The sequence below is a fragment of the Rhipicephalus sanguineus genome, chromosome 6, assembly GCF_013339695.2.
Source record: "Rhipicephalus sanguineus isolate Rsan-2018 chromosome 6, BIME_Rsan_1.4, whole genome shotgun sequence".
NCBI classification, from domain to species: Eukaryota; Metazoa; Arthropoda; class Arachnida; order Ixodida; family Ixodidae; genus Rhipicephalus; species Rhipicephalus sanguineus.
Genome location: NC_051181.1, coordinates 144,656,659 through 144,682,289, shown reverse-complemented (window position 1 = coordinate 144,682,289; position 25,631 = coordinate 144,656,659). Strand labels below are relative to the sequence as shown.

Here is a 25,631-nt window from a genome sequence, read left to right as displayed (position 1 = left end):
ATCTTAAAGGCTATAACTGTGCCGTAATTAGTTTTACTTTAGTGCTAATAATTGCCAAAAGATGACGCCACTAAAATAACAATATTTCACATAAAAGACGCATTTAGTGGACGTCCAGAGTTTTGAAACACGTTAATTGATTTCGAACTAGAGCTTCATTTGCCTGTGTTTGAATAAAGTATATATGTCATTATTTAAGTGTACTATTCAGTTATAAAATAAAATAGGCTGAAAAGTGTTGCTATCAAACGGGCAACGCGCCAACTGCGTGCAAAAACCCTTCATTGTTACGTGGTTACGTCCACGCTTTCTTCACTATACTTTTGGAGCATCTGTGCCGGTTGGCTGTGTTCTGCTGTGGAAATGGTGCTGGACTGCTGCTGTGAATGTTGAAAGACGTTTATGCCACGGCGATTAAACGTTGATCACACGTGTTGCGGGTTTCTGCGGACCGAAGTGAAGTAATCATGCACAGATTTCTACACCAGAGCATCGGCGACGCCAAGTGACACCGTCGATCCGTAGTGTTCCGTGGGTGAAGCAGTCAAAAGCCCTCCTTTTGATATCTCTGCAAAACAGCTTATTCTGCATCAACGCCAGCCTAAACTGCAGGTACCACGATGAAGTTATTCTCACTGCACGTAGTAAATATGTGAACATATGCTCGCATTCATGATCGCTTTTAACTGAACTCATTGTGAGCCTCTTTGGCGACCTCTTAACCACTGAAGTCACTTTAGTACGGGACACAGTTCCTCCACAAGGAAATGAACACCGATTTCGTCCTTGAACGTAAATTATCTTAGATCGGCGCATTGTTTGGTCTGTGTAGCAAGCACAAACCCTTGCTGGAAGTGACATTCGATCTTAATCGGTGCGCGCAATTATCGCAGAAAACATGTCAGAAGACGACAAGCCCGAACTTCAGTACCCGGCCTTTCCCGTGGAGGACACTGGGGAAGAGTACGACTTGGACCTCCCTCCTACAACAGCCAATGAGTACTTGAGGAGAGTGCAGTAAGTGTACCCAACATTTCCAGTATTGCGTGCAATCCAACTAGAAGGGGCTTCTTGAAAATCAGGTGCAACTTAACACTCTCTCATTAACACACAAGTACTCCACAAACAGCCCCCACTGCCAACCGTAATCACATGATCAACATTATCGCGTAAATCACATTATCAACTAGCCCAGCATCAATAAGTAGGGGCAGCCTGCAGGTAACAGTATTGTTGTGTTTTACTGTGCTGAAGTTTCCTTCCTTCTTGCCTACTTGTGAGAACAGGTACTGATGCAAACACCTACAACCAGCTTATTCGTATGGTGCGACGCGTTGAAGATCGGACATTGGCAAAGAGAGGGAGAGTGACAGACCAAAAAGGGACAAGAGGCCAAAATCACATACACAATTAACTGCCGATGCTTGCCTAAACGACTGATGTATAGCGCATCCAGGATGGGACCAGAGCAAGAGACACATAACACACACACAGCACTAACTTTCCACAATGTAGTTTATTCAGAGAAACAGCAGTACATATGCCCTAACCCTGTGCGTGACAAGGCACGTGATCAAACACCAATCGTACATCGAATGCAAATCATCATGTCACACCCAAATATGGAGGGCTTTTGTAAAGCCACATGATGGGTGTGACGTGATGATTTGCATTAGATGCATGATTGGCTCTTTGATCACGTGGCTTGTCACGCACTGGGTTAGAGTATATGTACTGTTGTTTCTCTGAATAAACTGCATTGTTGAAAGTTAGTGATGTGTGTGTGTTATGCGTCTCTTGCTCCGTCCCGTCATGGATGCCCTATACATTGGATGCTATGGATAACCAACAAGCCCGCCGTGCAACCTTAGTTGCATAAGCAAGCTGCACAGAATCTGTAATGAGTTCATGTTGATACAGTGGTATTTTGCCGCAATGATGTAAAGTGCTTCTTTGATCTCCCCGACAAACTTGTGACCGCCACGTGCAAAAAAACTTGGATCGCAGAAGATTGGTGGCATGACCATTGCAATTGTCGACAGTGGTGTTGATGTGTGCGAAGGTAACAGTGTTAGGGGGATGCGATAGACGACCTTCTCAGCACATTGCACAAGTGTGTCCTTGTTCTTTACCGTTTTTACACGAGACACGGAGGAGATGCATGCAGACGTGTGCACAGTTGCATGTTTGTCCGCAGTTCCTTCCTGACCTTTGTGTGAAAATTCTGGTTGTGCAGTGGTCAAACCAGAATTTTCACACTGCACACAGTGTTAAATCAATCACTGCACACAGTGTTAAAGGGACACTAAAGGCAAATATTAAGTCGACGTTGATTGTTGAAATAGTGGTCCAGAAACCTCGTAGTGCTACTTTTATGCCAAGGAAGTGCTTATTTTGAAATAAAATCACGTTTTAGTGGTCCGCATCGCGTTTGCGCACTTCAAATCACCCGCCTGAAATCCGACTTTCATAAGTCACTGCTGCCGTGCCCAACGTTGCCAGCCTTTACTGCGCGGTCGCCGACACTAGTAGCAGCAGAGCGAAAGTAGCGGGACCCACAGCAGCAACAACGGCCATCGAAACCATCGAAGCTTGTCGCAATCGCCGCAGTGGATGTGGACGGAGAACTTGACAATGAGACATTGGCTCGCGACGCTGGGCTCCAATTCAGCGACTTGAGCCCCGATGAACGCGGTATGCTGCTGAGGGCTCGTAGTGCCGGCGTCGTTGCATGCGGCATTTTGTGGATCTTTCTGTCAGAGCGACTTTCACAAGCGCGCAAAACACACGCGGCAGTACGCAATCCCGAAACTACCACTGAGGCGGGACCGCGTGAGCTAAGCAGGGCGCCGGACGAAGCGCAGTTCGGCGAAAACGGAACCTTTGAACCACGCGCCATTCCCCATGGCAACGCCACAGAGGTTCGTTTTTCCATGAATCAAACGGAAACGAACAAACAGCATTTTATTACGTCTTCTGAAGCACAGAAGGTTCTTTTTTTTATTGCTGCTAGTTTGATTACTAGTGATTTATTCTAGGCATACTCTCATACGTTATCGGGATCACTTCGAAATGCCCCACTCGTGGCGCTCATCATGTGGTACATTTAGCTTAATTTCTCGTTAAGTAGGGCACTGCTGTTGATAATATTGCCGTTTTAGAAGTTGTCATACATTGAGCTTTCACTCTGACATAAATAGTTATTTGCCTTTAGTGTCCCTTTAAATCAATTGGCATGAGCTAGGCACACTGCTCACTATTTGCATCGCTGAAGCCGCAAGCTGTTGCACATGCCATCCTCATGCCAGGGCTGATTGTACCTGTCAGCTTGGCGTTTCTCCATGTTCTCGTTACAGAATAGAAGCCAGCAATTGCCCTGATGTTGTCGTGGCGAATTTGGATACTAGCAAGTTTCTGGCAAAGCAAACTGTATCGTTCAGTGATGTAAGTAACAACGATCTTAAAACAATAGCTCTTGTAGGAGCTGATGCTGTGAAGTAGTTATCTGTGTTGCCATTTCAGTCTAATGATTGTCCGCCGCCTCCAGAGGGTTTTGCACCTTCACGTGAATGGCAGAGGAAGCAGGTCTACAACTTCCATGTCGCTAGAGAGGCGAGTATACTTAATGAGCAAATATCGAACTCGGGGAGGGAGAGGTGTGGAAGTTCCTGCACTTTTGCAACCTGCTTTTGCTTTTCTTTTTTATAGAAAATCATCAAACGGAAAGCCCTTTTAAAGAGGAACAAGGAAAAATGTCCCGTGAAGCTGGTAGGTCAATTCTTCAAAGTATTTTCTGAGAATCATCGCTGAACTTTAGAGGAGTACTCTCACCACTTCTCAAAGCTGAGTTCATGCCTTCATACAAATCTCCTGTACACCAAGATGGCTTCAAGCAAGCGTGGAGCTCAGTAAATGCTGACACTAGTGTGACGTCAGGCTACACTATCAACTCTAGTGATTTCACGCACCAGTGTAGCTAGTTATGATGACATCAAATACCAAAACATACAAAATGGCTGCTTCCGCATCACCAACAGCTTATCAAAGGACGCACAGACAGGAGCAGCCGTGGAGACGTCATAATATCTTGTGCAAGCACGCGACGAGAAGCTCGTACCATGTCGCAATGTCAGGGTACAGTAGGTACCAAAACTAGCTTTTACAAACAGGTTGTAATTAATTTTTCAGGCCACACTAACGCTTATCAGTACATTGTCCAGGCTCTTTAGTGCTTGGCCTTTAATGTGACGCAAGAAAACAGCTGAAAATTTTTGTGTGAGTACCCCCTTTAAGAGACAAAGCTAGTTCAGAAGTGCAGTGCTCATGGATCAATACGCAACATCAAAACTTTTATTATAACCACTGGTATGTGCCATTGCTCGAAATGTCACGTTCGCCATGAATCTGGCCACTAAAGCTAATGTTGGCTCTGGTTTAAGCGTTCCAATGCGAAATTAGGTCAATAATTAATACAGTGTGACACATAAAAGGTCTGGGAGGCTTAACCCTTTCGGCCCTGGCGGTGTCAATTGACACCATCACACAAAATTTCCCGTGGCGCCTCGGAAATCAAACCAAAACTGTCCATTCTTGGGGGAATACTTCTTCAATGATCCCCACTGCAAGTGACACCAAAATGGTGACATGCTTGCGGAGCTGGGAGCCACAAAGAAGAAGAAGCTTGACCGAAGTCGTGGGTGACGCCTTGGCGGGTCAGCTGAGGCGGGTAAGCGCAATTTTCGGGTCGACGTACCGAAGCTGTTTCAGTGAGTATCACACTGAAAAATGAGGCGTGGTTCACATTTTGTGTACTCTAGAGAATAACAGGAAAAAAGATGCCATTTTTCTCATTTCACAACCGCTGAGCCCTGATGACGTAATTTGATGTCATGTCTGTAAATCCATTAATACTTGCACCACTGGCTCAATTTTTCGTTTGTGGTCTTCTGAGGTCATAACTATTAGGTAAACAAGCACAAAAAAGATGCCCGACCAAAATAAAAAATACAGGGCTGAAAGGGTTAATACTAGTTCTATGATTATATATCTGCATATATTACGTCACGACCTCTTTGTGGCTGGCAAAGCTCGTTGCCTACAACAACTTTCAAAGAGCCTTCCACAATGATTCAAACATTTGTTGTTCTTTTTTTTTTGCCCTCCACAGCCAAGATTTGAAGAGAAGGACCGATGGAAGGTTGTTTTCTGTGGCTCTGCTTCACCCAGCATTCACCCTCTAGTCAGCATTGTCACTACCATCCCACAGGTTGGCCTATTTCTTATAGTACAGCTAATGACAAGAAAATTCCATGCCTTTTTTTTTAATATGCAGCAAACAATTGAAGCAGTGATCAGCTACAGCGCACGATGGATTGAAGAGGAGGGTTTCTCTGCAAATATGGTATGCTTTTAAAGGTGGATTTTTTGTTGGAATTATGAAAAATATAGATCCACTTTGAAACATCACATATCTAAAAATGACTCACCGAACGTACAAGCTGTTTACCACTTGGGGGGAAATATTGGAGCGCATAGCATCACAAAGCCGTAAGCGCTGCGGTCGTGCGCCGCCAGCAGCTCGCATAGGTGCAGATGCTCGTAGGGCACAGTGTTGAACCGCATCGCCGTAGCAGATGATGCGCGCTGGCTGCATTGTTGGGAAGCATGCTACCGTCAGGGACAGCGCTCGGAGACCAAGCACGTTGTTCGCACATTTCGGTGCCTCTTGTCATTGCGTATTACGGTACCATACACAGTGAAGAAATATATGTGCACGCTGCAGTACCCTGGCTTTTCGGGCGAACATACGAAGCATGCTGTCAAAAGAGGTTTGTAGAACCCCACTTTTGCCAACGAAGGCTCGGAGACTGGCGTCGCACAAAGTTTGGTAAAGATTATCAGCTCAGTTCCCGCAGTAACGATGAAATCCACACACTGGCCCGGGAGTAGCACTTGTGCTTTCAAAAAATGCAGCCTGCGCATGTGTGAGCTGTTGCCTCCGCTCGACTCCAGCGCTCGCCACATTGCGATGCCATACACTCAAGGGTTTTCCCCTAAGTGTGAAACAGCCTGTATATGTAAATGATTACACCCTATTAACATTAAATATCCTTATATACCATGCATGTGTGTGCCTGCATGTGCAGAAGAGAGCCGCTGCAAATATAAACCAGAGATTTATGAACACTAGAACAGTCAAAGTGCCTATGGTAATTGCACCATTAAATCATTTATGTTCGAGTAATAGGTGCACTTATTGATGTACTTATATGTGAACGTGAGATGAGTCAGTAACACATGCTAAATGGCCTGAATATATTTTGTGTATATTTTTGTAGTTGGGAGCACTTTTACTAAGTGTAAAAATTTTTCTGTTAAAGGGAAAGTGGCTGTACGCCCTACTCGCTTGTGTGGAAAAGCCACTGCATCCGGATATGTGTTCTAACATCCGTGCCTTGGCTCGTGCTTGTGCATCAGCAAGGAGAAAACTGGTGAGTAAGAGGATCGGAAGCAACATTCGTATTATGGCTGCATCATGACAGTTTCATTGGCTTTCACTCACTTTACACAAGTGCTTCCTTTGCCATGTCAATTTCCAGGATGTGTTAATATAAACCATTGCCATTTGCTATGCGACAAAACTGCTCAAAGCTTGCCAACTTGATCCAACAGCATGGTATCATCAACAAAGATATTCTTGCCAGCAATTGATTCACGTATTCACTGCCGTTGCAGAGCTCCAAAGATGATCCCAACCTTCCACCTCTGAACCTCATAATATGCCTCATCGCTTGCTACTTCAACCAGACTGACTTGGCTGACAAGTGATGAAATGGGAAGAAAGGCTGCATCCAAGACATTGACACACTAGAAACATCGCCATCCTACATCATGTTTTAATGTTTGTTAAAAATAAATATACATACAAATTCTTTGTGTACATTATTACACAGTCGTCACAAAATGTTAAAAGTACGACACGATAAAAAAAGCACATATGCTTCCTTATGTTTTTGCTGTGAAGTTGTAAAATAACACACGCACGTCATTTAATAACACTGAGATCGGGAGACTTACAGAGCCTTTTTCTTCGGTCACCAAGCACAGGCGTACTGCTCTGAGTACCACTTGGACTAGACAGTGATCGACCGAGTTTTTTTGCAGGCTGCACAGTCTTTGCTGGTTTCTTAAACTCGCCATCATCCGTGTCTGAATGCACCGGTGAATCGATGACTGGCGATGCCAAGTTTTGTGGTGGTGAGCTTTGTACCGAGTCCGTTTCGCCAAGTTCGATTGGAAACCGCCTCCTTGGCGAGCGAAGCCTCCCAGACGTGCGAACTTCAGGAGATGTCCGAGTCTGGCTGTTCTTTCTTATTCTTTTCTTAGTTCCACCCGTGGCATCTTCGTTGGACAGCACACTGATGTCACTGAGATCGGATAAACTGGAACACCGTGACAGCGGGGAATCCGGTGCAACGTCTTCCGTCGGAACGTCTCCTTTTGCCCGCTCTTGTACTTCACAGTTCGCTAGGTCCATCGCAAGCCCCTTTCGTGCCGACTTGTTGGCACGGCTGTTGGAACCCCTCAGTGATGTGGCATCGCAAGAAGACTCACTGGCTGCAGACGCTGTAGATATGTTAAGTGACGAGTTCTTCGGTCGTCCAGTTGGAGTGGCTTTGGAGCTACCTTTGCTGGATCTGAGGCTAGCCAACGAGCTAGCCCGGCTGTTTGTCCGTGTCCCGCTGGGTGTGCGTTTCGAAGAGGTCTTGTCGGCAGTTGCTTCCTCTGGAGGATTAGTCTCGACACCATTTTCTGTGGCAGCAGTTGAATCCGGAGGATTACTCTCAACACCGTTTTCCGTGGCGGCAGTTGAATCGGTGACTACTGCATTCGAAACAGAGAAAAAAAATTAGCTTTCTCGGCACTACAAAAACTTCTCAAAGACCGGCCTAAGTAGGGACTAAAACAGATGCTGCAAAAGTCCACCCCAGGTGAGTGCAAAGAAAGTCATTTGGCTTTAGACTGTCTAGGGAGAGCATGACAAGTGTTGTGGCCATTCACTGAATGCTTTTTACTGATTTTCACTACGGTTGAACCCCTTTATAAGAGACATGCACCGGGGAGCTCTTCTTGTCCCTTACATGAGATGTCCCTTAAAAAGCAGGGTCCCACTACCTCACTTTCTGATCAACCCCTCTTTCGATACAGGCACACTGGTGTCTCTCATACCCGTTTGTCCCTTGCAGCAGTGTCTTTTATAAAGGGGTTCAACCGTATACACAAAGCCAAATAGTAGCTGCAAGTACAAGGCAGTTCACTAGTAAGCTTGTATGCATCTGCTGCACAGTCCAGTCATCACAGGGCAGTAAATATTTCTATCAAGCGCTATTAGCGCTAACCCATGCAGCTAACCATATTCATGCTGCCACCATTCTGACATGCATATGCTTTATTGCCTCAATTTAAGTACGTATGCACTGTGCTACAAACAATGTGCACCGTGCATCCTAATTTTTCACTCCAAGTGCATGTGCATGCATATCAATTGAGGATGTCCACGTTAATTCAGAATTTAGATTCCGTTGGAACTTACCAATATATTAAAATATGCATTTATAATGTGCTGCTTGAATTTGGCAGTGTCAACAGACAGCATTTCTCTATAGCACAAGGTCACTAGACACAACCCTCAAGTAATGTATGTAATACTTGCTTCCCCCAAAAAGGTGCAGTATGAGCACTCCTAGAGTGGCTGGCTGTGAATTTCTTGGGTCACGTCACCCTCTGCTTGTGTGGTGAAATGCTTCTAATTTTTAAACATTGCTATGTATGAGGAGAATGCCACGTGTGCTGACAGGAAGACCAGTTACTAAAGGCTAAATATTTGCTAATGGCCAATACCGCAAAATCACTGGCCCACATCAACATATAAACCATCTTATGGCATTGTTGCCAGAACCAAATTCAGTGAAATACTCTCGGAAAACAAAAAGTAATATGGACAACGTGGAAGCTATTATCTAATGAATATAACTATATCAATCCTTGTCTGAAAAACAATTGCTATCCTTGAAGCATAAATACTAATGTCCTCAGATACCTCACACACTTAGCGTTTGCTTATCATCATAGTTGCCCTGATAACTGCCCAGGATGCTTCAGGAGATGTTGAATGAAATGAATATACCTTGGATTATAGTGGCACAGATAGTTGAAAAAAAAAAAAAAAAAAAAAAACAGATGCCTTGGTTTGGTGCGACTTGATGGAATTATTATTCTGATTAATGTATACAGGCAGCACTTATTCATAGTGTTTAAAATTACAGTCTTTATACCATGCAGGCATTTGCACTTTATTCTATATTCTTCTCTGAGGTAAAATGTTCACAGCAACTAGTGGAATGGCAAGCCTATGGTAAGATGTGTTGCCCCTCACCATGTGGTGGTGTACCCGAGTGTTCCTGCACGTGCATAAGCTTACAAATACAGTGAGTACTGTAGTCTACATGCGAGATACAAAAGGCCATGGACTAACTCTACCATACAAGGTTCCCGGCACTACTGGCATTTCTAAACACCGCACTCGCTTCTAACTATTTCCAGCACGCACTTCCATACTCACTGCAGATTTACAGAATGCTGTTAAAAAATGTTCAACAGCATTTGCCACATAGCCACTGTGTGACTGGACACCCTGACGGTGAAGTTTTCGATAGCAATGAAGAAAAAAAAAAGGCTACTATAAAAATTGATTGTCAGTTCTGCGAAACACAAAAGGAGAAAGCATTAAAGGGATTGACAACTGGCCAGAACGTGTGATTAGAGTCTGGTGGAAATGAAAAGACTGAATTATAGTGACAGATTAAAGTACATTTCTTACTCAAGTAGGATTTATATTTTTGAACTGCATTTATAAGTCACAAAAAACCAGCATGTGGAGCAGCCGAACAGAAGAACCTTGAAGCTGGATTATGGAGTTGCTCACTTTGCTGTACGCCATTCCGTGCACACGATAAAAATCGGTGCTTAAAATTAACGGGGTACTGACAAAATTTCGCGGCTGAGATAGCCCGAGATAGCCTGCGTATATCATCTGCAAAATATCAACAGCGGATATAGCTTGAAAGGTATTTTAAATGAATCTTGAACTCAATTTACAGGTTTGCGTGAGCGATCGACACCCTCGCGCTATTGACACCCTCAAAGGTGACCCTCGCTGACCCCCCTACTTCCCTCAACTGACCACGTTGCACAACAAGTTATGAAAACGTCATAGCCGCCACTCTTTTTTTGCCGCGTTCGCTACAGCAGCCTACTTCTCGGCGGCTGCTTGCGTACCGCGCGGAAGTGCATCACAGTTCTGTGTGCTGACGTGATCGAGCGCAGCACCCGCTAGGTGGTGATAGTTGCACCCGAAGGCTTGTCGTTTTTGAAACCGAAACTGACACTGGTCAGTAATGAAGAGTCTGTAATTATCTGTCGCATGCCACAGCAAACGATGTGCCGTGTTATGACTAACAGGCCCCCAGCAACACATTGCAGCAAAAAAACACGAGGCCAAGATGTTTATGTCAGTACCCCTTTAAAGTATGTATATTATTATCTATCCTCACTCTATTCTTGTGCTGCTTACAAAGTAAAAGGAGTTGCACACTGAGAAGCAGCGCAGCCTTCGTGCAGAGTGCACGCATGCTGCACACAAACACGAACCGCCCACACAAACACGAACTGCTCTCACGGTCACCTCCCACTGTTCGCAGCATGTGTTTTGTGTATACGACTTCATAGTCGCCGCAGATCAAAACATTTAAAATACAGTAAAAGCTCGCTAATTTGGATTTCAAGGGACCGGAACAATTACCGAATGCCGAATTATCAAAAGTATGCATCAAGAAAACAATAAAGAAGTGTATATTACATCACTGCATTTTCATTTTCTGGATGAATACGTAAGCCCAGTGCTTATTTTGCACAAGAGCAGTGTAAAAAGCCTCAATTTTCAACATTCGCGTTTTGGCTCACAATGTGACCGCGGCTCAAGACCCCCGTGTCTTAAAGGGGTCGTGAAACGTCCTCCAAAAATTTTCAACTGCGTGTGTATTCAGAATCCTGGCCGTCCATTTAGTACTATACATCGACTCGTTTGATGTCTGGGTTCGCTGAATTACTAAAAAAGCGCAATTTCGGTTTCCCCGCTCACGTTCCAGTCAACTGTGTAGCTGACGTCATTTTAAGACAGCCAATGAAAAGTCTCTGTCGTTGACAAAACATGGCAACGCAGCGATGTTTTTGAGTTTTAGTTGACCGTGGTTCGTAGCATCATACTGTTTAGATTGTGGTGCCGGCAACACCATAACATCATGGACACACAGCGGGCGATGGCTGACCTTCCCGAACTACAGCGTCGTCTGCTAGAGCGGAGTCGGCTGTTAGGCTTTGAGCCGTACGCCGACGCACCCATGCGGGTGCGAGACCGGCCATCGTCAGAGCAAGACAGCGGCAGCGGCGACGACGGTGAAGAAGCCTGCGCCGTGGAGGCACCTGTATCGAGACCACGTGGAAAAACCTGCGCTAGCGGAAGCCCCGACCATGACCTCACACCTCCTGAGCTTTTTCGGTGGTGCGTCGAGCAAGAGGTTCTGCGTCGGTACGGCGTCACACTTGAGGCGAGCGTTTCTTGTGTCCAAACCGAGACTCCGAAGGACATTGAGGTTGGTTTGGTAGTCTTCTGGCAGAAAGTGGTCGGAACACACGAAACCACTCTCTGAGCCCAGACCATCGGGGCCATCGCGGTTGATAGCTCGAAGCCACACTGCTCTGCGCTGTGGCTCGCTGGGCAGCTTGTGAAAGCGAACGTTGTTTGCACTTTCATAAGTTGTGCGGCACTGTCTGACGACGCACACAGTTGGCATAGCGAGGACTAAGCCACCGAGAACACACAGTAGAACACAACTTGCGACGCTGCACTGACTGCACCGACCGAGCCCAGCAAACCGACGGGAAGGCATGGATACACACGTGAAAGAGCCCGGATGTACTTGAAAGCGGAACCGAGCAGATCACTCACTGTGATTGTACAGCTTAGAACTCAGAGCGCCAAAATAGCTCTGCTGCTTTTTCTTTTTTTAGTATCCTATAATTATATTACTTCAGAGCAAAATAAAGCGAACGCTCTCTTTGTAACTTCTCTTAACATGACGTATCACTGACGTCACATTTTAGTGCTTTTAGCGGCCGACGGTTGCGCATGGTCGCTAGCGATCTCCAAAGAACTGTGATTTCAAATGGGTGTCATTAATTACAGAATGGATATTGTGCCAAAATATTTCGGAATTGGTATGTCTAATCCGTATTAAATCAGGGAAAATTGCAACCGGGAAGTTTCATTTTCGTTTCATGACCCCTTTAAGCCGAAACGAACTCTGAGCCCATCCCTTATGTACCCCCACCGCACGCGCGTGACGATAATTTTTTCGCCGGAAAATTGCCGGCAACTGATCGATTGTTGAACAATGTAGCAAGTGAGTTTTATTCCAGCAAACAAACTGCGGCTGAAGCTCTTCATCTTCAACAGCTTCTAGAATGTTTGCGTTTTGTGACAGCGCGCACATTGCCCGAAGTCTAAACGAAGCTACTGAGTGCCGCAACCACTGTGGACGAAATCGTGGTCGCTAAAGACACGATCATAGCACCCACACAGTTCTGAAGGCACATGCAGCATGCGCGTGGCCTACGTCCAGAGTTGCAAAAACTGCTGAGCACTGCATCTGCTGCTGAATGAACCTGGCTCGCTAATACACAGTCATGGATGGCCACTACGCAGTTCTGAAGGCACACAGCAATAACGATACTGCTTGTCACAGCTTTGATCCCAGTCGCTATCAAAGCAATCGTAGAGAGCGCCCACGCAGTACGTGTGCGCCGAGTGTGAAAACGAAACAAGTTTGCCGCAGCTGCTGAAGCCTTGGTTACTAACAACTCGATTGTGGTTAGGTTGTGAATGGCGACCACGCCTTTTTGAATGCTCACAGCCATTTTGGTTGTTCGGAAACGCCGTTTTTGCTTATTTGCACTGCACATTTGTGGCGCTTCCTGCTTGGTGCGCTCGGACGATCATTCGAATCGACCAAGTTGCAGCCTAATATGACCAAATTAATGAAAGTTTGATGCCATTAAACAATACATATGCTTGCCGGGACCAAAGAACACGTCGGAACTATCCGATGTTCCAAATCTACGGGGGTTGTATTAACGAGCTTTTAATGTATAAATGTTTCACTGCATTTTCCATCTTACCATTCCGTGATTAGATACACTGACCGGTAAGCTTCCTGTTGCGCTAGAGAAAACGGGTGCCATAAAAATTCGCTGTCGGTCCCTTTAAGTATATAGCAGTGATGAACAGTTTTTCAGAACTCTTTTTATTAATTATGTAGCAAAGGGTTGATTATCAAAAAGAAAATGAAGATAAAACACACATTCTTAAAACTCCCCACCTAACCTCCATGCCTGTGCACCAGTCTGATGTCACATATTTCGCAGCTATGTTTTCGTATTTGGGTTGTGATTCAGTAACAGTTCCTGCAACTCCCCATAATACTCGTTTGCTTATCCTGGAATACAGTGGATCCATCTTTAAAACTATAACAATTTAACTAATCCCTCGTTTCACATCATCACACCTCATTCTTTCATCTTTTCCGGCTTACAGACCTTCTTGTCACAGTAAGAGCGGCTCCTTTTGGTACTTAATTTACTAATACAGCTCTGGAGGGCTACAGATACCAGTATCGTTTCTAACGGTGATGGCACGGTGAAATCTCTGACGAGATCATTCTAATCGAATGTTGCTTATAGAAATGTCCTTCACCTTCGGTTACGGCCTCGCCATTGCCATTCTGTTGCTGTGCAATCCCTTCCTCGGATGCCACTTCTGGCAGCACCACAATAGAACGCCGTTTGATGGCCTCTTCTCTGAGCTTACGCGCCGTGTCGAGCAGTTCCCTGAGCTCCGGGTTGGCAGCGCGTGCAGGCGTCTTTGGTGTTGCAGCCGGGTGGCCCTCGGCTGCGGCCTCTTCCTCTTCCTCCCGTTCCAGGCGCCGCAAGTCGAAGGCGACCTCGCTGGCCAGCTTCTTGTCCGCCGACAGCATGTCCTTGACCTCCGCCTTGTAGTCGCGCATCAGCTCGCGCAGGAACATGAGCAGTGACCGCAGCAGCGGTGACCGGGCGGCCTCCAACTTGTTCTTGAGAGCGATGACCACGGGAATCACGTTCTCCACCAAATTTACCCGCACCTACACAAATTAGTGCACAGAAGCTTAGTCGAGCGAACTCCAGCATGCTGTAGGATTTGATGCAACAGCATCTTTGGCTCGGGCATGAACTAAAGAAACAGACCCTCCCCCCCCACAAACATTAATGAAGCACATGCTCTCTCTTCTGTACTCCATAGATGTTCACCTGGTAGTCACACATGCAACAAAACAAAAGCTGTGCAGCAGAGTCAAAGAGCACAAGTATACTACTAGACATATGATCAATTTTAAGAGAGTCGACTGTTGGGCAAGTTGGTGTTTTGACATAGAAGCCATCGTAAGCATCGCGCACCTGTGCTCGTCTGTTCCTTGCTGTGTGTCCTGTCTAGTTGCGCTACTTACGGTGGTTTCTATGACATATGATCAAGCATCACCCCTGCAAAAACAGATGTTCAGTGAAGCTGCACAACAGGCCTCATGTTTGTGCATCCCAATGTGCTCTAAACTCGTAATACAGGTGACATGTGTAGTCAGCCACGGGTAAATAATCTAGAAAAGGTTCCTCCAACAAAAGCATGCTGTACCTGTTCTTCTGAAAATGGTTAAATATGATAGCAAGAGAAAAACAACTTGCCCAACAAGTCTATGTATGGAAGTAGCTTCATATCAGCAAAGTAAAACAGTATAAAGTGCAGCACTGACCGGACTAAGAACTGCATGTACTTAAAGGGACACTAAAGAGCAAAACGATTTTTCTCATATTAGTAAGGTACTCTTTCATGATACCAAAAACACTACGCTTGCGGCGAGAAGACGCTTAGTAAGCGAGAAAACGCGCAAAAACAAAATGTGGGTGGCGACGCCACCTTGAAGTTTCCGCACCATTCGCCGTGACGTCGCACGTTTTGACGGCGCTTACTAGGGACTACGTTGTTCCTAATCGGTAAAAATGGAATACATTGTCCTCTGAGGGGGCCATAGACTTAACATACCAAGTTTGGGATAACTTTGTTCAGCCAATAGCGCCAAAATACAATACACTTAGAAATCCATGACGTCAGGCGGGGAGATTTGGGCGGGAAATTTAAAAATGAAACTTTGAACGTGATTTTCTCCTCTATTAGTAAACCTATGCTGGCGAAAGTAACGACATTAGAGTTCTCAGAGCACAATTTACTAATCTAAACCGATTCATTGTATCTCTTTAGTGTCCCTTTAACAAAGTTAATACATTCTAATGGATACAGCTGACACCTGAGCCCGGCAAAAGCCATAGAGGTACTTACCACAGTGCTAAGTATTGTTTTGCGTGTGGTGTGCAGCAAGGCCTGGGCAGGGTCCTCCTCTGTAGCTGCATCCTCAGCTGCAGCTGCAATGGTCTGCAGTTTAATCTCTTCGGAGCACAGCACCCACAATGTGTCGTGCAGCAGCTCGGGACACTCCTCTTCCATGCCGGGGCCTGTGTTTGTCTCGTCCGCACAGGGCACAAGCACACTCTGGGTCAGTGCAAGGGTCAGCTTGAACCTATCTTCATCCGGCATGTTGAGCAACATGAAGCGGTACAACGCCATACGCTGGTCGCGCCGCCCTTCGCCTTCGAGGCTGAACAGGCGCCGGTCCCGCTCGGTCGTCTCAACAACATTTTCTTGCGACGCCTGGCCACTGCAACCTCGGTAAGAGTTGAAGTAGCAGAGGCACTCCACGAACCGGTGGTAAAAGACATGTGTATTCCGTTTCAGTACACAGTCCACCAGCCCAAACTCGGCTAGCTCGCGAATCTCTCGGTTCTCGTCGGTAAGGGCTGAAAGTAGACGGTAAAAGAGCCGTCCGTGCAGCTTGACAAAATCCTGCTGCAGCAACTGCAGAAGACATGTCAGGACCAAGCTGCGAATAGCTGGAACTGAGTCTTTAATGCACCGTGTCACAACGGGTAAGTACGGATCAACCAGGACGGCGTAACGCTTGCACATGTCAGTCAGTGCGACTATCAGGTTGGCACGCATCATCGGGTCCTGACTACTTGACAGGGAATTTCCCATGGTTGGCACAACAGTCTTTGCGAGCATTTCATTCTGTATGCAGAGCATGCCCATCACGACCACTGCATGTGCACGAACACGCCGTGTGGCTCGTAGGCAGCTTTTTCCGCCACCCGGCAGTCGTGCCCGAGATCGCCTGGCTGGTTTCTTCTCCTTAATGTCATTTTTCTCGGCGTCAGGCTCCGACATGGCAGCATCCCCCCTGGAAACGGGCTCCGACATGGGCTCTGGACTACCCGAACTGGTCATGCACGCTTGGACGAGTTCGTGGAGCTGGCTGGAGACGGCGCGAGGCGCGGGCTGAGCTGCCTCCCCGAGGAGCACGAGATGACGCACCAGTTGCTCTTCCGTGTGTGTGCTGTCCTCGCCCTTGGCTCCCATGACGGCCTGCGAAAGGAATGTCTGGCACTTGTCCAGCATCTGCTTGCACCACACCTGGACGGCACGCTCGCCCAGTTCGGGGCGCTCACGGTGCAGGTTACGCTTGAGACAGTGCAAGCAGTCCACCGTGTTAGCCATAACCTCCACAGGGAGACTCAGCTGGGAGAGCCGCTGCTCCAGATCTGCAATTAGCTCTCGGAGTGCATTTGATGGCAAGTGGCGAGACACTTTCTTGAGGACGATGAGCACGTGGTTGACCGTCTCGTTGGAGGCACGCATGTTGTTCGACCCTTCCGGCTGCTCCTCCCACTGCTGCTTCCAGTAGCTGAAGGCAAAGTTGCCCTGGCCAAGGTCACAGCATAGAGAAAGCTTGGAAAGCAGCAGCCAGACAGAGGCGTCGTTGAGACCCCCGACATAAGTTTTGAGGACGTTCAGCTGATTGGACCGCAACTTCTCAGAACGATTCAGCTGCAGGACAGCTTGCTGGAGGTACTTGTGGTGTTCACGGAATGGTCCTTGAGATACCTAAACGTGGGCACAAGGAACAAAGAAATAAGATACTGTTGTTGCAACTGATGTACACCTGAATATAAGCCGTATGCCAACTGTGTGCATGACAATGCCACACACAAAAAAAATGTGGGGACAGTAGCGTGACGCTACACTAAACCGCCATATCAGCAAAGGCATCACCTCCTTGTTGGAGCTGTTAAGCTACCTAAATGCACCAAAGCAAGCAGTGTGGAAACCCTCACTATGAAATGAATGAAAGAAGGGAGTTGAATCAAAGGGCCCATTTTTTTCCTGACCACACGAAGCCAAAGAAAGCATAGGAAGTTTATTTGTAGCTTTACGTGAAATGTAGTAATTATAAAACCAAAGAAAAATAAGTTTTTGTGGACGAAAAGCAGATCACCACCATCAGGGGCCAAACCCACAATGTTGACACAACGCTTGTGATGCACTACCAGCCTCTCTATCAACTTTCCTACCAGCTTCATTATCTGATGTTACAACAAACTTCAACTCCCATATTTCCAAGGCCACGTTGCCACCCTCTCCCCTTTTCATAACTTATTTCATTCTGCATTTCATGCGAGCCTTACATCACCCGGGCCACTTCTCATTGCACTAGCCACATGTTACAGGCTGATCATCCACATGTGCACACTAAAGCATTCATCACTGTTATTTTTTCCAGAGAGACCAGTGCATGGAATGGACTTTCTGACAATGCTTCTCTTGCCATGTACCCTTAAATTTACACAACATAAGTAACTAGCTGTATTTCACAATTAAATGATGTGACACTCTTTGTTATTATTTATGTAGCCCCCGCTCCTTCCAATGGGGGTCTTCAAGAAAGATGAAAGGAAATGAACACGCCCCCTTGTACCTGCAAAACTGTGCACTGCGCCCTTCGTCCTACACTCCGTTTCACACATCAGGTGCAACACTGTAGAAGTTATGCAAGAAGTTCGGTCAGCAAAATGTATAACTCCGCGTGCCTCGTTCTCGGTTTTTGCCATTGTAAATGCTCACATGAGCCTCCGCGTGACGCGTCGCGACGGCCTGCAAATGAAATAAATTTTAAAAAAAACAAGAAAAACAACAAAATGTAAGCAATCCAGCTATATAATAACAACCGTATAACTGGGTTCATTTATTGGTAAGGCACTAAACATCTTCATTTATTACTCAGCCCAAAAACGAAAAGAAAAATTTATTCTCGGTGGTAAAAACATTGAACTATTTCTTAATGCGAACGCATCTACTGCAGGAAGCTCGCTAGCCTTCACAGAGTTGAACCTGATGTGTCAAACGGAGTATAGAGCTTCTGAGGGAACAACTACTACTTCTGAGGCACTTACCTGGGCCAGCAAACGCCAGGCCAGGTCGGCGTCAGGCCCCGGTACCAAGAGGCACAAGGGCCCCAGGATCAGCTCCTCAACAGCCTCAACAGCCTTCTCCATGACAGTGTTCTCTGCATCCAGAACCAGCGGAAGCGCCCCTTCCAACCAGAACCGCAGCAGCAGCTCCTCCTCTGGGTGCGCGCGCAGGCACTTGGTTAAGGCGTGAAGTGCCTGCTTTCGCACCAACAATGCCAGGTCCAGGCAGCTCTCCTTCAGAATCTGTGCGTGAACAGATGCACGTGTGTGTGAAAATAATCGGCTTCTTTCACGATGCCACGGTGCATGCGCCCTTCCCCTAGTTGAAAAGTTGTGGAAAAGATACCGGTTGTCCAAGCCCCTAACGAAAACCCGACCAAAACAGCAGAGGGCAGCACAGAAAAATGAAAAAGGTGGATTGACGGCTATAGAAAAAGCCTTGATTCAATAATAATGGCACTACTTCCTTCAAGTACAATGTGACATGCAAGGCTGTATTCACTTAATACTTGAACCCCCCCCCCATCACTGAAAACATTTCATGCCACATGCTCTGTTCTTCTATGCCACATGCACTGCACAATGAAGCACAATGATGGTCCATATGCACACCACCAATGCACTGAGCACTTGTGACAACAGTGGCGCTGCAAAAAGCAGTCACTGCCTGGGCATAAGACGAGCGGCCAGCTCCAAACCCCTGAAATTTCTTTTCAATAAAGTTGTATCCCCCTCCTCCTCTGCGGGTGCAGTGAGGGTTCACGTATACAGATCAATCGAACACTGCCAATCTTTTGACATCTAAGACATTGCACGTTTTTCAATCCCTCTGCAATTACCACCTTTGGTAGGGCTTTTGCAACAGATTAATTTCAGTTAGAAAAGATAGACAGTTAAGGAGTATTAATTCTCTCAACCTCAGCAATTTCAAGCACAGAAAGTTTGACGGGAACCTCATCAACAAGCCTTGTAACGGTTTTGATGCACATGTTAAACCTAGCAGCTTAGAACACAGTAGACTCCTGTTAAAACAAACTCAACGAGATCATAAAAATGTTTTAGTCTTGGTGTCTGTTTGGCATGCCGAAGGTGCCACTCCTGTGGGTTCTGAGATGCCCAACGTCACTAGCGTAGTTGTTCAACCCATAGAAACACCATTTGCTTCTAGCTGGCAAAGCCGCCCTCGCCGAGTCTGGCGATACAAGCCTCCTGCTGAGCGAAGTATCTCACATCAATAGTGACTGCAAAAATTTGGCATAGCCAAATTTTCTATTAGTGCTAAAGCATCTGTTCTTTGTGTCTAATAGAAGCAAACAAAACATTCATCAAGTGCTCATATAAAATTTTGCTTGACACGGTTCGTATTACCAGAAGCCCTGGCGTTGACCCACTGCTATTAATTACACCTGATACATAACTTGCAACTACGTCAAACTACGGAACTCTGGGATATGATCTTGGAATGCGACGCCATCACCAAGCACATGGCAGCAGACACCGAGTCAAGATGCGCGGCTCCCGCACTTCCCGTCAACGCCGTACGTCGCAGCGGCGATCTTTATGTGATATCTGGCTGCCGCATAAGAAGTGTAAATCAAATGAAAAAGGACCAGACGTGGGGATGTACTCTTTGCCAAAGGTGATCACAAATCAGTGCGACCGCAAAAAAGAGCTGTCCGAGAAGCAGAGAAGCATATTGTGCGCATAATCAAGAAGGACCTCAAGACTCTGAAAAACGTTTGTATGCTGGCGTCACTTCATAATAGGCAAGTTATGTTTCCAAATCTCCCCACCTTTTTGCTCAGTGTAGCTCAGAGCTGACGAGTGCTGAGTGCGTTATGCGCGAGGTGAATTTTTGTTGAAACGTGACACACCGAAATGAACACAGCGAATGCACCTTGCTTTTCAGGAGCCCCGCTAAGCTCTTTAATGAAACAAGCTCCGACTGTGTGCCAAACGCGTTATTGGACCATGGTCGTATGCAGCAGTCAGCAAAGAAATCTGCACAGCTTGAGCACCATAAAATGCGGGCGGTGAAGAGCTGTAGGCGACTCGTACAAAGTTGTTTCACCACGTACGACACCATAGACTCTGACACTGCAGACACAGAGGACCTGAGTTCCCCAGTCAACGCTGCTTCACCAGGCTGCAGTTTTACTGATCCAACAGGGGTTCGTTATGCCCCAAGCTCGTAATGCCCCATCCACTCATAAATTAATTGTGTGAGTCTAGCGACTTATAGGCCTTCATCTGGTCCAGTGAAACATAATTTGTCAATAATACCAGATAATTTATAATGTCGATATGGGTAACTGTCAGCAGCAGGCTTGCATCAACAGCGGCTTGCGCACCAGCCAGTAGCTCATAGGGATCCACGCCGTCGCACAGGGCGATTCTTCCTTTGTATCTAGCCCGCATTGGTCCTACAAGTTCATCAAGGTATGCAAGGCAATGTCCTGAACGATTCTCCTTCGACATAAGCGCAAGGCAAATGATTAAAACACGTGTGCCACGCCAAACGACCTGCCGCACAAACATAAACACGAAACGTATGTGCTCGACGTATGCATACTGACATAACGTGCAAGTTATGTATGCTGCTATTAATTACATGTGTTTATCATTATGGACTACATTATTACAGAACTCATAGCAAGAGAATGCAGACTTAAATAATCAGTTACATTCTTTGTGAATTAAGTGGCTGTCTGGTGTTTGTGAAACTCAAACCTCTGCTTTTGTTTTCAACCAACTGGTTGAGACGCGAAGAAACGGTGACATCAGATTAGTTCCGGTGCCCCCTCCAGTCCTTTGTGTTCTCCCTTGGCGCAGCTAGTGAACAGAAGAGAGCGGGGAGAGCACAAAAGAACGGGGAGCCACAGGGTGTCCTTCGCTGAAATTACACTCTAATGAGATAAAAAAAGTCACCGTGGCCGCCATGTTTGTGAACCAGCGCAGAGAACCTGTCTGTGACGTCACGTGCAAGCTATGTATAACGAACAACTAATGTTTAATGTGCTCAAATGTGGCAAAAATAAATTCAACTTGACTACAGTACTACTGATGTCTGCATACAGCACAGCAATGCCAAAAAAACTACACAGAATGCCACTAGTAAAGCTCTAGGCAACCTTTGTTGCCAGCATTTGTTGAAACACAGGAAGAGTTGGCAATGTTTCGAGAAACAGCCTTTGACTTCTAGCACAGCTTGGGCAAAGAAGCAGCGCTACCGATGTCCAAGAAGCCATCCATTTGCAGCTGTTAGACAATATCACAATACAACTTTTTGTTCCTGCAAAGCAAACTTCTCTGCAACACAATGAATGCAGCAGTTAAGCAATCTACATTTCACCTAAGGGGGCATGACACCTCAAGGGGTACTGACAATTTTCGAAGCTGAGTTTACTCTGCCATACAAATCTCCTGAAAACAGAGACAGATCTGAGCAAGTGTGAAGCTGAGCAAACGTTAATAAGACAGTTTATTTTGACATTAAAGCAGATTTTTGCATGGTTCACCTACCGACGTCAACACTATCATGACGTCAGGCTATGGTATCAATCCTGGTGACTTCATGCACCAGTATGGCTAGTTGTGATGACAACAGGTACCAAAACATTCAAAATGGCCGCTTATGCGTCAGCAACAGAGCCACGGGGTGGAGCGGTCGTGGAAACGCCACAATATCTTGCGCTATGTTTTAGTAAATTTAGATTGTACATTGTCCCGAATAATTAGCTTTTTCCCGCATTCTTCGCAAAAACGTCTAAACAAGGTCCCGTATATGATATGGCCTTCACTTTCTCTGTCAACAATAAACTTCTTTTAACCAATCGAATGAAACGATTTTTTTCGGGTACCATGCTCACCTCCACATACTCCTCCTTGATGAAGTCACCGCTGGCGCAGAGAACGTTCTGCAGCAGAGAGAGCGCCGCTTTGCGCACGTTCACTTTAGAGTCTTCCGCCCGATACTTGAGCACCTCCATGAGCTGAGAGAGTCTGTCGTCCTCAACGGCCACCTGTTCGCCTTCACCCTCGTCTCCAGGCTCGACCGGGTTGGACACCTTAAGCAGGGGCGTCCACAGGTCAGGCTGTTCATTCGTCACACTCGCAAGCACGGACAGTGCCTTGGTCTTGACCGTAGCTGCCTTGTCGTTGCACCGCTTCATGGCAGCAAGCAGCAGTTCCGACCGCTTGTCAGCCACCCTCTCATCCCATATGAGGGCCAAGATCATCTCGAGGGCGAAGATGCGACGGTTGGCCAACGGCACAGTCGTGAGCTTGATGAACCACTGGACGACTCGCTTGAAGCGCTCCTCCGTCAGCTCGCCCATGATCATGAGTACGGCGTGCGTGGTCTTCAGCCTGAAGTCGGTCCGGTCCACGGCGTGGAAGGCGACGTTGTGGATCAGTATGATGGCCACGTCCTGGAAGCTGTCCTTGAGGGTGTCGTCACACGTCTGCATCACGTGACAGATGAAGGCGACCGCGTTGTCCCGGATGTTCGCGAAGGGCCGGGTCACGGTCTGCGCGTTGCCGGCGGCCAACATGAGCAGGTGCGGCATCAGGCTCTTGGTGATGGTCCGGAAGTTGTCGGCGGGCTCGCCGTGCTGCGGCAGGCACAGAAGCTTGAGCGCGCAGTAGGCGTACGAGGTCAGCTGGCGGTAGTGGCAGCCGCGGAACTGCTGCTCCAGGCCGACGTTGAAACGCACGTCCGCACCGGGAATGTCGAGCTGCGCCAGCTCGCACATGTGTTGGATGAGGAAGTCAGTCACCTCACCGTAGGAGCGCAAACTGAACGTCTGCAGCGCCCAAACGAGGTCCTTCAGCGAATCAGTCATACAGGTCATAAAGTCGAGAAGCATCGACTCAGATATCGTCTCACTTTCGACAGTCGTACTCTCATTTGCGTCAGTGTCGTCAGCAGGGGTAGCCGTGGCAGACTGCTTTCGCCTACCGCGACCGCCACCTCGCGCGCTCCCGCTCTGAGACGAGTTTCTGGCTCCTGTTCCATCTCCGCTCAGGTTGGTGTTCTTACTCGGAAGACGAAAGCACTGGATAGCGCTTTGGAACAGGCTCTCCTGAAAAATTCTGTACGCCGAGCTTCCCGGCACAAGCACCACATTGAAGTAGAGCTTAGAAAAACGCAAGGCTATCTTCTTCTTGACGAGGGTGGCACCTGGCGAGTTACCTTGCCCGATTCCCAAGTATACCAGGCCCAGCAGCGCTTTGTAATGGACGCCATTGTCGACGAGCGTTCTCCAAAACTTGTCGTGACTACTGTCTTCCTCGCCTACGTCGACATCAGTGTCCGAAAAGCGACACCACTTCTGGCAAACGTCGCACGCAGTTGACAGTGCGTCCAAGAGGGCATAGCTGTTTCCCTCGACAGCTTCTAACAAATCGACATCGGGTAGACTTATATCGGTGTACCTGTTATCCCACGCCGCGCTGATCCACGTCTCTTCAACAAGGTCGAAGGGCAGTTCGCCGAACACTGTAAGTGTCCAACTTACGAGAGTGTCCGTGTCGTCCAAGTCCATGGTCGGTAGGCTTAACGGTACACAACGGGCAAATATTTTGACTCAAACGTATGGGCATTAAACGACGAAAACAACCATCCAGTAGCAAAGTGTGCACAACTTCGCCTAACACAAAACTGTTGTTTGCATTTCAAGCACCACGCCTCACGAAAAAGCTTCAGTTCCACCACAAACTAAAATCGCGCCAACGCGCGACGCGCCAGAATGGCAGATTTAAACCAATGCCTGTTCTGTTTTGTCTTGGCTTCCTTTGTATTTATCTTGGCTTTGGCTGGGTCTTGATTGCTTGTGCACTTTCGGTTTCGTTGCTAGATTCATGATACTTTCCGCGTTGGTTGCCGGCATAAGATTTTCTGATAATTGTGAGGAATCCTATAATCGACGACACATTGAAATAACCACAGGATGTTGCTAGTAGGGACTCAACTACAGTGTAATGTTGCGCTTGAGAAAACGCGGAGGCCATCTGGACAAACCGACAGGTTCTACAAACGTTGGAGCAACCGCGACCACAACCTCATGTCGTTCGATTCTCATCCAAAAAGCATCACATCAGATGGCATACAATAAACTGCATCGCTATTCTTCCTTTAAAGTAAAAGTGAACTATTGTGAGGAAATATTTATTTATTTATTTAATAAAAATAAAGCAATTTATGTCACTGTTTGCATGTTTCGTCAAGCATTATTACAATGCATCTGCAGCGGCTGGATCGCTTCTCATACAGCTTTATTTTCTTAAAATTTGTTTTTCTGCAAAATACAAGGCATGCATTACGTGACCTAACGAGCAATGCAGGCCAAGATATGCAAACATTTCAGCGAGAACGAATCAGAGAAAACATGGACCATATATCAGGGGGGGGGGGGCGAAGGTTCATCGCAGTCCCCCCCCCCCCCCCCCCCTACTAAGTCAATGTACGAGGCTATAGCACAGCTGTTAGAATAATTATGTACGGGTGGGTCCACTGTTAAAGGAAACACTTGCGTTTCGGGTATGTCCGGATTTCGCTCTCCTACAAAAGCACAGCTAGTGGCTGAGATTTGCATAACACCACTGGTGGTTGACAGTTCCGAAGCCTTAATTATGATATAATATTAACGTGCACGAACAATCTTTCCGCATCCACTAGCCGTTAGGGGGCCAACAAAATGAAAGTTGCTCATTCGAGTGTTCCCTTTAACAGTGGCATATGCTAACAGAGGCGAGCTTGTGATGTCGACGTCAAGCTCCGCCGTTCTCTTTCGTTCGCTTTATTATTTCTGTTTCTCTCTTAGGTTTAATTGGCACTTACTTCTGTGATTACCGGACTGAACTAACCAACATTCACGTCTGTGCACAAATTGGCGCACGTGCCTATATGCAAAAAAAAGAGGCTCAAGCTGTGAAAGGTCATGCACAGCAGGGAGCACGTGCTCGGGCTCAGCGCGACTGAGTTGGCGGCGACGCGTCAAAAGGCAAAGGCGCGTCGTCGCCGCCCTGAGTAGAAGACAAAGAAGCTAAATACACACATGCTACAA

General features: G+C 46.8%; 2 protein-coding genes across 3 annotated transcripts; one reads left to right on the top strand and one right to left on the bottom strand.

The window, feature by feature from the left end:
- Nucleotides 1-806: 806 nt before the first annotated feature.
- On the top strand, nucleotides 807-6,930 carry LOC119396643 (gem-associated protein 2). The gene is made up of 8 exons (XM_037663933.2): nucleotides 807-1,017; nucleotides 3,357-3,444; nucleotides 3,523-3,612; nucleotides 3,709-3,768; nucleotides 5,168-5,266; nucleotides 5,333-5,401; nucleotides 6,381-6,491; nucleotides 6,736-6,930. Exons 1-8 carry the CDS (start codon nucleotides 899-901, stop codon nucleotides 6,826-6,828), a joined length of 729 nt encoding a protein of 242 aa, XP_037519861.1. The 5' UTR covers nucleotides 807-898; the 3' UTR covers nucleotides 6,829-6,930.
- LOC119396641 (condensin-2 complex subunit D3) lies at nucleotides 6,877-24,288 on the bottom strand. Of its 2 annotated transcripts, none has more exons than XM_049417179.1 (5): nucleotides 22,434-24,288; nucleotides 18,547-18,807; nucleotides 15,542-17,200; nucleotides 13,871-14,294; nucleotides 6,877-7,881 (listed from the first exon to the last, which is right to left on the bottom strand). In XM_049417179.1, the coding sequence occupies exons 1-5, from the start codon at nucleotides 24,108-24,110 to the stop codon at nucleotides 7,046-7,048; spliced, it is 4,857 nt and encodes a 1,618-aa protein (XP_049273136.1). In that variant the 5' UTR covers nucleotides 24,111-24,288; the 3' UTR covers nucleotides 6,877-7,045. The 2 variants fall into 2 exon arrangements, with proteins under 2 accessions (XP_049273136.1, XP_037519858.1); XM_037663930.2 differs by having other exon boundaries at nucleotides 6,877-7,884; nucleotides 22,434-24,287.
- Between the last annotated feature and the right edge of the window lie 1,343 nt (nucleotides 24,289-25,631).